Source organism: Centruroides sculpturatus, unplaced genomic scaffold (assembly GCF_000671375.1).
Source record: "Centruroides sculpturatus isolate CEXI.00-Female unplaced genomic scaffold, Cexi_2.0 scaffold344, whole genome shotgun sequence".
In the NCBI taxonomy this organism is placed as follows: domain Eukaryota; kingdom Metazoa; phylum Arthropoda; class Arachnida; order Scorpiones; family Buthidae; genus Centruroides; species Centruroides sculpturatus.
Window position 1 is genome coordinate 588,324 of NW_019384558.1, and position 15,315 is coordinate 603,638.

Genomic DNA, 15,315 nt, shown 5'->3' on the forward strand with positions numbered 1-15,315 from the left:
AATAACACTCTTAATTATATAGAGAATCTCATCATAATGTGTTTCTGTTTTATAATAGTTTGAACATTTTTACATTTAAATTGATATAAGATAAAATTTCTATAATGTTTTAAGTATTATTAAAATATTCTTCTCATTTTAAATGCAAATTTAAAACATATAAAAAGTTACTAACCTGAAGATATTTGAGAGGATATATTTTCCTAATGCGTATCTCAGGAATATGATAACTAGTGAAAAAATTTGAGCACGTATTATAAAGTATATTTGTATTTAATATAATATAATGCTACAAATACAATTTATTATAACAAAAAAATTATTTTATATAGCATTTTTTGTAATAAAAGTTTGCATTTCATAATATAGACTTTTTTATTACTATAATATAAATATTAAATATGAAAATCAAAATTGCCTTTTAATTTATCAATATATGTTTTATTTTTATGCATAAGGACTTGATCAGTGTGAAATTCCTCACTTAACAACATTAAGTGAAATGACATATAACAAAACTAATTCTGCTATAGGTTGAAGCATATAAATATGATATAATTTGATTAATATTATTCTATTTGTATTGTATTTCTATTATGTTCTGGCATTTTTTTTCCAGCTTGTAAAATCAATTTTACTGTAAAAAAAATTCAATAATGATAATTGTAAATGATTAAATATGTGCTTTTATCTTTCCTAAACAGCATTAAATAAGGACTTGCTGTACTTTTCATGCTATTTGGATATTCAATATGATATGATAGTATTACTGTATATTCATTTATGTCTTTACATTAGTAGAATCTAGTTACTATACCATTTTGGGATACTGATAACAATAACCAACTGATAATATTAAATGGAATATGTAAATAAAACTACAATTAATAGAAATTCTAGTTTTACTAACTCTAACATGTTAAAACAATTATAAAATGTATACTCTAATTATAATTATAATAATTATTATTACTAACTTACATGTTTTTGGATATGCTAATTCTAATAACATTAAATGATTGATAAATTTTGTTGCAATTTGAAAGCAGAGAATTAAATAATTAAATAATTCATATATTTATATATTAATTTATAATTATTTTTGGATGATCATTTTTAAAGTTAAAAGTTATATATGTCTTTAAGTGTTAGTATTTCACTAACACTTAAAGACATATATAACTTTTAACTTTAAAAATCGATTTAATACACCAGGTTACACAATTTTCTGTTTCAATAATATAGAAAAGTATGTAAAAAGTACAAAATTTAATCTGTGTATTCAAAGACTATTATAATATTCCATATGATATATTTTGTATTTTTTTGATATGATTTGAATTCTTCTATAGGTCACACAAGCACAGACTTTACGTAAAGCTTCAATTTTTTTTGGTGAACACAGACCTAACTTAAAATAGTGCTTAAGTTTAGAGTTGGCATTAGAGAGAGATAGGAAATAATATTCACAAATATAAACATCTATAAGCTCAATAGTTATATCAAAGCCAAATGATTGCCAAATTAGATTTGCTATATTACTGCTGCTATGAATAGCATTTAATTATTAATAGTAGCAGTAATATAGCCCAATCTAATCTGGCAATTGTTTGTCTTGAAATAATATTCAGATCTGAATTATTCATAGAAATTATGAAAGTTTAAACTGGATTTATACCCAAATCTCTCACTAACAATACAAAATACCTTTATTGCACACTCCTCCAATCAATATAAATTTAGTTTTTTCCTCAAATTTATTCACATTTATTTAAAATGAAAATATTGTAAGCTTTTATTGATTTACATGTTTCCTATTTTAAATGAATACAGAAAAACTTAACAGCTACCAGAAATTCAAAAATATTGTTAACTTTATTCAATGTCGCTTAACCAATATACTATTATTTTTCAAAAAAAGAGAATAGTTAATTGAAATTATTCATCATTACATGCAGAAGCATTAAAAAATATTTATTTTTTTTCTTTATTAATAAATGAACAGAAGAAAAGTTTGCATTAAAAATTCAAGGTCAAATTTGATACCAATCTTTGTTTTCCACATCTCATTACCTATTCAATACTACTATAATTTAGGTCGAAATTTGCATGTTTGAAGAAGAAATAACTATTTTTGTGTGTTAAAAGAAGCTAAAAATACAAACAATATCGACAATGCACAACTGAAAAAAATATTTTTATGAAACTGTCATTTCAGTTTAAAGCTTAAGAAAAAATGGTATGAATGATTTACTTAAATTTGTAAATCATTCATACCATTTTTTCTTAAGCTTTAAACTTTTCTTAAAATTATTGAAATTCATCAAAGTCTATTAATTTATTATTTAGAACCAAAAAATTTTAGATTTTAAGAAAAACAGAACTGATAAGAAAAAAATATGTAAACTATAATATTAATTTTGTTAATTCTTTTTAAAATTTTTGTTAATATTTATTTCAGTTTAAGAGAAAACTTATAACTGAAATTAGTTTATTACTGTATTATGAAAACAAATTAATATTCTAGAAAATGTATAATTATTTAAGCTTTAGTTTATTAATTCTTTACTTACAATGCTGCCAACTGAATTTTGAACTTGATAGAGGAAGGATTAATTTCAGGCTTACTTAGATTATGTTCACATTCCTAAATAATTAAAAAAAATAAATAAAGTTAAGTAATCATTAAAAAAGAGGCAGAGATTATAATAAAACATACCCGACATCGCTGAGATCTCTTAATCAACAGATGCTGATGACGAGGAAACAATTCATTAGAGTAACTGGGTTGGAATTCAGGTTGGAAAAGACGTTGAGAAAGTGTACAAACTGCAATAAAACAAATGCACATTTTATTTAAAATTTTTAAATATCTAATTTAAAAAAAATAATAAATTTGAAATTGATACTGTAAAAGTAATTATGAATGATCTATCAAGATAAGTTTAAAAAAAATAATAATAATGCCCATAAAATAAAGTGCCTGTGGAAAATAAATAAGATTCTCATTTTGCATATAGGCCTTCCTTGTACAGGTATCATACTACATATGTTGCACAAAAGTCTTGAAACTTTAGGCATTTACAACAGCTCATACATCATACTATACAACACAGTAGTGCACTCAAAACTTAATCTTGGGGAACAAAATTATACAGATAAAAAACTTTTTCATGCAAATTCAATAAAATTTCCATCTTATGCGATCAATAATTCATTAGGTAATATAGAAAGATGACAAAACAATATAAATAAATAAAAAAAGATATTAATTAAGAAAAAATTTTTAGTGTTTGTTTGCTTTTTCTTTGAAGGGTACCAGGACCCCTTAGCTAATCCATGAGTGTGCCATAGAAGAGAAGGATGCCATACAAAATACATGTCACAGCCATGAAATTCTTAAACACAGACATNCATTAAATAAGGACTTGCTGTACTTTTCATGCTATTTGGATATTCAATATGATATGATAGTATTACTGTATATTCATTTATGTCTTTACATTAGTAGAATCTAGTTACTATACCATTTTGGGATACTGATAACAATAACCAACTGATAATATTAAATGGAATATGTAAATAAAACTACAATTAATAGAAATTCTAGTTTTACTAACTCTAACATGTTAAAACAATTATAAAATGTATACTCTAATTATAATTATAATAATTATTATTACTAACAGAAAACATGTTGATAATGTAAATCTTGATGGTTGAAGTGTTAAGACATCAGCCTATTGCTTTAGGGCTCTCAAATGTTATCTGGGTTAGATAACTCCAAAAATTTTTTAGGGGTGTGTTTTGAATATATTGAGATCCATCCCTCATCATGCAATCACCTTCATTGTAAATGTGACCAAACACATTATTAGCATGAAAAAAATCTCTCTTACCATCCATAGGATAGAAAGAGTCAAAAATGAAAATAAAATAATATTGATAACATAAAATCTTTTTATTTTTCTCATATCAATATAAACAATAGAAAAATATTGTTACAACAACAGATCTTATCTTAATGTTGATTAATATGTATCATTATATGAAGTATAATACTTACTATAATGATAAAATCTACATATAAATATTAAAGTTATCAGAGCTTTTTATTTTTAAAAATTCACTTAACTAATTCAATAGATGTNTATACTCTAATTATAATTATAATAATTATTATTACTAACTTACATGTTTTTGGATATGCTAATTCTAATAACATTAAATGATTGATAAATTTTGTTGCAATTTGAAAGCAGAGAATTAAATAATTAAATAATTCATATATTTATATATTAATTTATAATTATTTTTGGATGATCATTTTTAAAGTTAAAAGTTATATATGTCTTTAAGTGTTAGTATTTCACTAACACTTAAAGACATATATAACTTTTAACTTTAAAAATCGATTTAATACACCAGGTTACACAATTTTCTGTTTCAATAATATAGAAAAGTATGTAAAAAGTACAAAATTTAATCTGTGTATTCAAAGACTATTATAATATTCCATATGATATATTTTGTATTTTTTTGATATGATTTGAATTCTTCTATAGGTCACACAAGCACAGACTTTACGTAAAGCTTCAATTTTTTTTGGTGAACACAGACCTAACTTAAAATAGTGCTTAAGTTTAGAGTTGGCATTAGAGAGAGATAGGAAATAATATTCACAAATATAAACATCTATAAGCTCAATAGTTATATCAAAGCCAAATGATTGCCAAATTAGATTTGCTATATTACTGCTGCTATGAATAGCATTTAATTATTAATAGTAGCAGTAATATAGCCCAATCTAATCTGGCAATTGTTTGTCTTGAAATAATATTCAGATCTGAATTATTCATAGAAATTATGAAAGTTTAAACTGGATTTATACCCAAATCTCTCACTAACAATACAAAATACCTTTATTGCACACTCCTCCAATCAATATAAATTTAGTTTTTTCCTCAAATTTATTCACATTTATTTAAAATGAAAATATTGTAAGCTTTTATTGATTTACATGTTTCCTATTTTAAATGAATACAGAAAAACTTAACAGCTACCAGAAATTCAAAAATATTGTTAACTTTATTCAATGTCGCTTAACCAATATACTATTATTTTTCAAAAAAAGAGAATAGTTAATTGAAATTATTCATCATTACATGCAGAAGCATTAAAAAATATTTATTTTTTTTCTTTATTAATAAATGAACAGAAGAAAAGTTTGCATTAAAAATTCAAGGTCAAATTTGATACCAATCTTTGTTTTCCACATCTCATTACCTATTCAATACTACTATAATTTAGGTCGAAATTTGCATGTTTGAAGAAGAAATAACTATTTTTGTGTGTTAAAAGAAGCTAAAAATACAAACAATATCGACAATGCACAACTGAAAAAAATATTTTTATGAAACTGTCATTTCAGTTTAAAGCTTAAGAAAAAATGGTATGAATGATTTACTTAAATTTGTAAATCATTCATACCATTTTTTCTTAAGCTTTAAACTTTTCTTAAAATTATTGAAATTCATCAAAGTCTATTAATTTATTATTTAGAACCAAAAAATTTTAGATTTTAAGAAAAACAGAACTGATAAGAAAAAAATATGTAAACTATAATATTAATTTTGTTAATTCTTTTTAAAATTTTTGTTAATATTTATTTCAGTTTAAGAGAAAACTTATAACTGAAATTAGTTTATTACTGTATTATGAAAACAAATTAATATTCTAGAAAATGTATAATTATTTAAGCTTTAGTTTATTAATTCTTTACTTACAATGCTGCCAACTGAATTTTGAACTTGATAGAGGAAGGATTAATTTCAGGCTTACTTAGATTATGTTCACATTCCTAAATAATTAAAAAAAATAAATAAAGTTAAGTAATCATTAAAAAAGAGGCAGAGATTATAATAAAACATACCCGACATCGCTGAGATCTCTTAATCAACAGATGCTGATGACGAGGAAACAATTCATTAGAGTAACTGGGTTGGAATTCAGGTTGGAAAAGACGTTGAGAAAGTGTACAAACTGCAATAAAACAAATGCACATTTTATTTAAAATTTTTAAATATCTAATTTAAAAAAAATAATAAATTTGAAATTGATACTGTAAAAGTAATTATGAATGATCTATCAAGATAAGTTTAAAAAAAATAATAATAATGCCCATAAAATAAAGTGCCTGTGGAAAATAAATAAGATTCTCATTTTGCATATAGGCCTTCCTTGTACAGGTATCATACTACATATGTTGCACAAAAGTCTTGAAACTTTAGGCATTTACAACAGCTCATACATCATACTATACAACACAGTAGTGCACTCAAAACTTAATCTTGGGGAACAAAATTATACAGATAAAAAACTTTTTCATGCAAATTCAATAAAATTTCCATCTTATGCGATCAATAATTCATTAGGTAATATAGAAAGATGACAAAACAATATAAATAAATAAAAAAAGATATTAATTAAGAAAAAATTTTTAGTGTTTGTTTGCTTTTTCTTTGAAGGGTACCAGGACCCCTTAGCTAATCCATGAGTGTGCCATAGAAGAGAAGGATGCCATACAAAATACATGTCACAGCCATGAAATTCTTAAACACAGACATACATGCACAGTACAAACAAATTAATATCTGGTTTGGTTTTGTACAGCCACTCCTCACTTAATGATCAAATTTCATTCCTATAACTGGGTTGTTAAACAAATTGGTTGCTAAACAAGAACTTATCATTTTTATTTATCATAGATGAAGAAAAAGTTTAAAGGAAACTCTAACTTGACAACTTTGTTCTAATTTGCAACTATTACATATTACAGAACATAAAAATACTATCAGCAAAAATTATAAAATTGAAGTACCAAGAAACTAAAAGTTCGTTCATAAAAAAACCACATTCAGATTAATATTTTAGTCATTGAATATTTCAAATAGGGTGCACAATAAAGTACAAATTTATAAACAAAATATGCAGTCTTGAAGATTTCAAATGCATCATGTGATGATACTCACCAACTGTGAAAACTAGACTAAGATTAAAAAAGGGGATTCCCTGCACTGGAGCAGCTAGTTGTAAGTCCAAGTGGTTGTTAATTAAGTGAGGAGTGGCTGTAGTTATGCCTTGACTATGGTCCAGCATAGCACTAGGTATTGATATATATGCCATGAGATATACTTCAACAATGCCACCATGATAATAATAATTATACCTTTTGATAAATTGAGGGGTTCTGTTATAAAACTAGGATCAAGAGGTTCTATTTCATCAGTAGCTTCAGCTGGAACTAATTCTTCTAATGTCTTTGTATCTTCTTCTTTAGCACTATAGAGAAGAATTTTTAAATTTATTTCTTTATTAATGTTCCAGTTCTCAAGATAAATTACTAAATTAATCATTAAAATTCTTAAAAAGAAATATTTCAGATTTTAATTTTTAGAAAAATGTGAGAAAATATCCACTCTTAAAATACAGACAGATAACAGTTATTATTATAGACACAATAACTGAAATTCTTAAATATCTTTTCTTATCTTATTTCAAAAGTACAGAAAATTGTTTTACTCTAATACAATTAAAGTAATGCAAACTTATTTAAGAATCAAAGGTTGAGATCTTTGATTCTTAAATATTAGTACTGTTGTTGAATAATAAACAAAAATTGTTTATCATCAACAATAATCTATTATATATAAATCTCATTCCAAAGTTGCTTTAGATCAATTTTATAAAAATAGAATATAATTTTGTACTTTAATAACTTTAAGAATCAAAGATCTCAACTTTAATAACTTTAAAACTGTATTTTATATTTATAAATAAAATAACAATAAATTTTAAATTATAAAAACTATTTAATATTAGAGCTATAAAATATATATAGTAGAACCTTGATTATCCTAGGTAATGTTGACTAATAGTGTTGCATCAGTCAACATTACCTTGCGTAATTTTTAATCCGAAATGTCTGTAGTCATTTATTTTATCTGGATGGCTATGAACATTTTGAATTAAAAATTATGAATATAAAACATTTACATGGTATAATAATACTTTTTATATCTGAGTGAATTTAATTATATACAACAACATTTTTTTACATCACTTATTGTACAGCTAATGAGTACAGCTAATAAGAATAAAAATGTGTATTATTGTAGTTAAATTTTAATATGAATGATTTGCCTCACATTGTTATTTTTTCAAGCTTTTGTTTATGAATTATAGTATAAAAAAAGTGTCATATTCACTTACGGATTTGCCTCAGATAATGCGGAACCTTGATTAATCAGGGCTCATACAATCGAGGTTCTATTGTATATAACACTGAGGTTTCTGACAATAAAAAACATCATTGTGCTAATAAAGTTCGAAGAGTCATCCATTCATTGCAATTAAACATTTTTGAGACAAAAACATTTAATTGTAACAAATGAGTGACTCCCTTAAGTTTATTAACATTATAGTGTTTCTGTTGTAAAAACCCCAAACTTTCCTTTGATGCTAACATCCTCAAAGGAAAGTTTGAGGTTTTTACATTCAGATCACAATTTAAAATAAACTTGAAGTACTGTGTACTTTTTAGTTAATGTTTAAACTTCTAAATTTTATAAGCCTTATAAACATTCACAAAGAAACTAACTTTTTTAAAAATATTTTAGGAATAGTAAATTAATGCAAGCTGTTTTATTGTCAGATATAGACTTAAAAACTTGCATAAATCTCCCTTTTTCATAATTTGATGTTCATATTTAAATTTTACATTTTTAATAATATACTAAAAAAATAAAAGCTATAATATACAATAATTTCTAATTTTCTAATTAATTTTTTTATTCTGGTAATCTCTAAATTTTAAAGAAAACCTGCATTTAAAACAAATTGTTTTAAAAATTCAGTTTCCAGAATTAGTTTTTTTTATGCCTCTTAAATGTTCTAGTTTTATTTTATCATTTACAATTTTTCCAAAATAATTTTATAAATTGTTCTGGATTGTAATTTTCCAACAAAAGTGACTAGAAAAATCTTTCACATCATTAAATAAATAAAATATATAATTGAAAAATTGTATATAATCCAAATTCATTGTTCTTTTATGAGGTTCAAAATGTTCTGTTATGCTGCATTAAACACTTAGTCATGCAAGACTGTGATGCTTTGCAAAGTTATAACAAAGCTTCCACTTGATGAATTTTTTGCAGATTTAACGACTTCATTATATGAAAGTTTAACTAAAAATTTTATGATTTTTTTTTATATTCTAATTTCTTCATAATTACACTAAATAGTCCTTCAATATATATAAAATACATATTACACTAAATAGTCCTTCCTATAAATAAGAGAATTATATTATTACAGATTAAGTAACTAAAACAGTGTATATATATATATATATATATAACATTTTTCTCACATTTTCTATATAAATCTAAAAAATTAAACAAAATTAAACCATACAATTTTGTAAATGAAATTTTCTTCTATCTAAAACTACTAAAAGTTATAGAAATTACATTAACTTTGCAAATTTTGCACAAAACCAAATCATAAACTGGCTAACAGTATCAAATAATCAAATCTTTACTAACCAGTGTAAATTTTATCATAACAAGTATTTGTTACAATGAACTTTGTGCTGGTTAGTAAAGATTTGATTATCTGAAACTACATAATCCAAGGCTTTTCAAAGTTCATTAACTTTTTATCATATTATCCGAAATTAACTTTTTTATAACTATAAACATAACATTATAATTATTCAATTATTAATGTTAAAATTTATAATAATTTATATAAAAGAAAATTGTAAAATTGACCTTGTGTGCTAACTAATAATATTTGTCAGTGATGACTAATTTTAATAATAAAAATAAAATGAAACACACTTTTATAATAATCCATAGTTTGGGAATATAACAGTGCCATCCTCGACATTTCTGAACTATAATAGATCATGTTACATAATCAAGTAAAATCATAAAACTTTAATGATTTTCTGTATAATACAAGAAACACTAATAAAAAATGTCTTTATAATCTGTCTTTTTTTCCACTCTCATTCTTTACATTGTACAACTGCCAAAGTGATGATCTTAAGTTTTACATACTGAGGCAGAGAAGAGACTAAAAAATAAAGGTCAATTCTGCCATGTGACTTTTTGCATTTCTGAAATCTGAAAGGAGCATCTTTACAATCTGCCCATCCTCACAGGATGGGCAGATGTAAAGATACTCTTTTAATTTTTTTTGAGGATTTCTTCTATTATAAGAATTTTTAAATGTATATCCATTCTTATTTTTTATTGATTTAAACACATGTATTGGGTTCTTCCCAAGAGCCTAGAACAGTAATGGTAAACCTTTTTCCAAAGATGGATCAAAATTGAAAATCTAGTAACTCCAAACTGTGTGTCAAATATTTAATTTGAGCAATTAAAAAGAATATTTTGTTTAATGGGAAATGTTTAATTGATATAATTTTTCTATCCAAAGTTCATAATTAGTGGCCTTTAATGGCTACTTTAGGACTTTGCTGTCACACTATATATAAAAAAAAAAAACTATTTGATAGGTTTTGAAACTTTGCATAATTTATAAAAAATCAAAAACTTACTAAACATTCATTGTGGATACCTTGAAATGGTCATGCAAGTTATGGGTTTGCCATCACCAAACTAGGATATTGTAATTTATCAGAATAGTATATGTGTGGATCCTAGCAGTGTGGACTTTTATAGTTGACTGATATAGATTTTGTCAGTATACAGGTGTTCCAAGTGCCATCCAAAGTTTTTTTGGTATGGCAGACACCTAGTATGCCAATGACCATACCTGCTGATCTGTGCTATAATCTTTCAATTTATTATTATTTTAATCAAATTCCAATGTAAGAGATGTATTAGGCTGACTTTTTGTCACATAATTGATCATTTCAACTTTATAATAATTAAAGAGAAATCTTAAAAAATCGTTTATTACATAAAAATTAAAAATTAAAAATTTTACTTCTATGCATTTGTAGCTAGAATTATTTTAAGACGATCAATACAAAACCTTCCTCACTTATTTCTAGCCGTTTATACACGAGTACCGTGTACTCGTATACATGGGTATTTGTGTATAAATGGCTAGAAATAAGTGAGAAAGGTTTTGTATTGATCATCTATAAATTTTACACTGATAAAACAAAATAAAATTATTAATAATTAGTCTAACACAGATTAAACCATGAATTAATTTACCATAAAAAACTTGATGTACTTAATCCGGCTCTCTTGCGTGATACAACTGCTGATATCCCATATTTATCCTTTAATTAAATAAAATATTTTAATACATAAAAATATGATTTATTATGATTTAAATGATAAAAAAAAGCTGATGATAAATGATATCAAATTTTACATCAATACTGTCATGTTTTATCTAATCTCATAATAAATTTAGAAAAAGAACAGGTTATTTAAGTGAAGGTAATTTGAATATTTAATGTAAGATAACATATTATTAAATGCGGATAAAAAATAAGTAATAACTATAGCTATATTTATTTAATTTCTTGTGATTTATACATACAGTATAACATTTCAAAATTTGTTAATTAACAAATAATGCATTTTAATAAATATATAATCTGTTAAGAAATTATAAGACCACTACATTTTTTTTAGTTTTCTCAAAAATAACAATGTTTAATGGTCAATTATTATTCTCAACAAAGTAAATACAATAAATAATCAAGTTTTGAACAGTTAGTTCAACAATCTTAACATATTTTAGTTACTAGTTTTACAAAAGTCAAATTTTCACTGTTAATAAATTATAAGACCACCAAGAGAAAATAATTTAATCCTTTACCTTAGGAAAAATTTCTATTACCACATGATTATCAGTTTTCTATGATGTAACATGACTAATTTTAATGGTTTTCTTAAGTTTATTTTTAAGTAGTTGTGGTTAAACACCATGCCAGGAGGAAGTAAATTGGAAGGAGGAAAAATCTGGAAACTTTATTGTTATGTTGGTGTTGGTTACTCAGAAGGGGCCTTAGCTGATCTCCTTAATAGGTCCAAAATAGCAATTCATCATGTTTTAGAAAAATAAAGGGAAAATTATGTACAGAACAAGAGATCTGGTAAAAAAAAAAAAAAATCATTGTCCTCACATGATTTCAGGCATGTTTTTGATATGGCAACTCAACAGAATATGTCTACAATAGAAATTTCGTGTGAAATTGGACCAAAGTTTTCACTTGTAATTGCTTGAAAAATATTAAGGAAAAACCAGAATGCAAGTTACATAAAACTAAAGGGTAAACCCAAATTGACAGGCACATAAACAAGTAAGATTAGAATGGGCCAAGAAGTATATATCCTGCACCAAAGAGTGGAACAATGTAGTGTTTTCAGATGAAAAGAAGTTTAATCTTGACAGCCCAGATGGGTATATTGCATATTGGCATGATTTGTGCAAGGCACCTAAGGTATTTTTTAGTAGTCAAATGGTGGAGGCTCTGTCATGGTTTGGGGATCATTCTGTTATGATGCTAAATTTAGCATTAAATGAAAATCTGAAAATTATCAGGTATTATAGGAAAAACATTTGCTTCCATTTAATCATATTTTAGAGGAAGAAAATAGTGCTACCAACAAGACAAAGCCATCTAACATAACTCAAAGGCAACTCAAGACTAGTTTAAGGCAAAGAAAATTAATGTTTTACCTTTGCCATCAAGAAGTCCTGACTTAAATCCTTTTGAAAACTTTTGGGGGATTTTAAGTCAGAAGAGATATGTAAACAATCGTAATTTCACATTCAAGAACTTGAATGTGAAATTATGCGCTAATGATATATTATTGACAACCACCTACTGAAAAAATTGGTAGAATCAATGCCAAACAGGCTATTTTAAGTGTTATGAAGAAATGGGGCAACAATCAACTATTAATCAACAAAAAAGTTACTTCTCAATATTTTGTTTTTGTGGTGGTCTTATTATTTATTAACAATGAAAATTTGAATTTTGTAACACTAATAACTAAAATGCGTTAAGATTGTTGAACTAATTGTTCAAAACTTGATTATTTATTGTACTTACCTTGTTGAGAATAATAATTGACCATTGAACATTGTTAGTTTTGAGAAAACTAAAAAAAATGTGGTGGTCACTTATAATTTCTTAACAGATTGTATTTATATAACATGGTGATTTTATTTCTAATAATGTTGTCAGTGGTGGGTCTGTGGTTTTGTGGGTGTGCATAGGAAGCAGTTATGTTCCAGAGAAGCATCTGCAGGTCTAGTTTTGCACAATATTTTGCAAAAATTTGTCTCAAGATTTGAGACTCAACATTGTCAAGTCTCTTTGTCTTTTTGGTAGTTGCAGTCTAATACTGTCTGTGTTCATGCACTTTCATTACAATTATTAAAAAACACGTATGATTTTATTTGTTTTATTAGACTGTGTACAAGGTCTGTCCAGAAAGTTTGCAAACTTTTCAAATAGAAGTTGTTTGCATTTACCTAGAAGCTAGTCTGTTTTATTGCCTTTGAAGTAATCCCCTCCTGAGTCTATGTACCAAATTCAGCATTTACGCCAAGAAAAGAATGCTTCCTGAAATGCTTCTTCAGGAAGCATTCTTTTCATAGCAAAAGTGTTTCTCTGTGATAAGTCTATAAGTATTTAATTTTCCACATCTAACAACTCGGGTTTTTTCATTTCTGGATGATATTTTCTTAATTCTGATAAGTGCCCTTCAGTAGCCAAGTGGATAAAACCATCGAACACTGGTAGTTAATTAGTTAGTTGTGGATTCGGACATCGCCAATGGGCTGGAGTTTTCCAGGTTATCTTCATGTTAGTAACACCAAAATAGGATCCAATTTCCCATAATAGTCTTCCTGGAACATATCCCCCTAAGCAGATTGTTCATGTGTCATGTTGCCTTAAACAAATAAACCAAACTAATTCTAATGATTGATTATTTATTGTGACGTCACAATGTTCTCAATTCTTTTACTGGTGTATTGCCCCCTGTACATCATACTTTTCCTGTTAGCAATAGTGTTGTGCCAGTTATCTATCTAACTTCATTTGGGGGGAAAATTTTGAATTGAAGTAACATGAATTCTGGACCAAACCAGAAGCTCATATATAGTTCATCTGGGCCTCCTGCCCCTAAGCATTCCATATCTATCCTTGATTTTCATTTATCTAACTCTGATCTTGAGATTAAGGAATGATAGACAGTCAGGGGGAGAACAGTAGAAATTTATAGGTCTACAGTTTTTTCATATTGCAGCCCAATAATTTTTCTATAAATGCAATATTTACAAAAACATAATTCCCATGTAATTTATACAATCTATTGCAAAAATATAAACACTTTATTATCACATAAAAGCAATTATTTGCGTATTTTTACAAGATTTTTTTTATTTAAACAAGTCATATGAAGTCTTTTGGATGTTAAGGTTAGCAACTTTGATCACGTGTGGGGCTGTCACAACCTATCCAACACAGATCACTTTTTGAATATTAACAGCAAACCAGCATTAATTAGTAGTCAGCAGTCGTTGACCATCCTCTCTTCTGGGAGGAGATCAATGACTACTTTTGGTCAAATTACTTCAACCCTCTTCCACAACAAGTCCCTTCTTTCTATTGGACTAGCAGTGTGGTAGCATTCAAATAGGAAAATTACATAATACAAGATCAGCAGCATGCACAAAATATGTTTTAAGTGGTTTTTGAGGGTGCCAAGTTTTTGGGCAATATTTGGTCTGTTTTTTGGGAAATTTGATTCATTGGCAGATTTCCATTTAATTTCAGTTGTGAATGGTACAATTTCTTAGAGTTAACATTAGGAAAAGATATGATATCTTAATAAATTTTAAATATATTTTCAATTGGTGTCTACTTGACCAAAGAAATTGTGCCATTTTGCATCATCTGAATATCGTGATAAATTGTGACAATGGTAGGTTGAAATAACCAAACTACAGATATACCTCGCCTTACGTCTGTAATTGGTTCCAGAAGAGGCGACGTAAGTCGAATTTACTTGTCACTAGGCTAAACGATAAATTACCATTCCCGGTTCTGTATTTTATTTATTAATGCATTTTTAATAATATATGGTAAATAAGGATCTATTTTAAGCTTACAAACAAATAAATTTTAGTTTTTAATATAGTACAGAAAAAAGTAATCTAAATTTACGAATGCATGTACTGTAAATACAGTACATACTTGTAAATGTATATATTTTAATATGATTTTATGTGCTTTAAACG

General features: G+C 26.0%; 1 protein-coding gene across 1 annotated transcript in view; it reads right to left on the reverse strand.

Moving 5' to 3' along the window:
- Positions 1 to 15,315, reverse strand: part of LOC111623914 (dynactin subunit 4-like) — a 58,137-nt gene that overhangs the window by 3,054 nt on the left and 39,768 nt on the right. Inside the window, exons 7-16 of the mRNA XM_023366646.1 lie at positions 13,118 to 13,166; positions 11,878 to 11,916; positions 11,262 to 11,329; positions 7,229 to 7,341; positions 5,933 to 6,042; positions 5,787 to 5,860; positions 4,067 to 4,080; positions 2,720 to 2,829; positions 2,574 to 2,647; positions 176 to 230 (exon numbers count right to left, since the gene is read on the reverse strand). Coding sequence (XP_023222414.1) covers positions 176 to 230; positions 2,574 to 2,647; positions 2,720 to 2,829; positions 4,067 to 4,080; positions 5,787 to 5,860; positions 5,933 to 6,042; positions 7,229 to 7,341; positions 11,262 to 11,329; positions 11,878 to 11,916; positions 13,118 to 13,166 — 706 coding nt within the window. The remainder of the gene's footprint in view (positions 1 to 175; positions 231 to 2,573; positions 2,648 to 2,719; positions 2,830 to 4,066; positions 4,081 to 5,786; positions 5,861 to 5,932; positions 6,043 to 7,228; positions 7,342 to 11,261; positions 11,330 to 11,877; positions 11,917 to 13,117; positions 13,167 to 15,315) is intronic.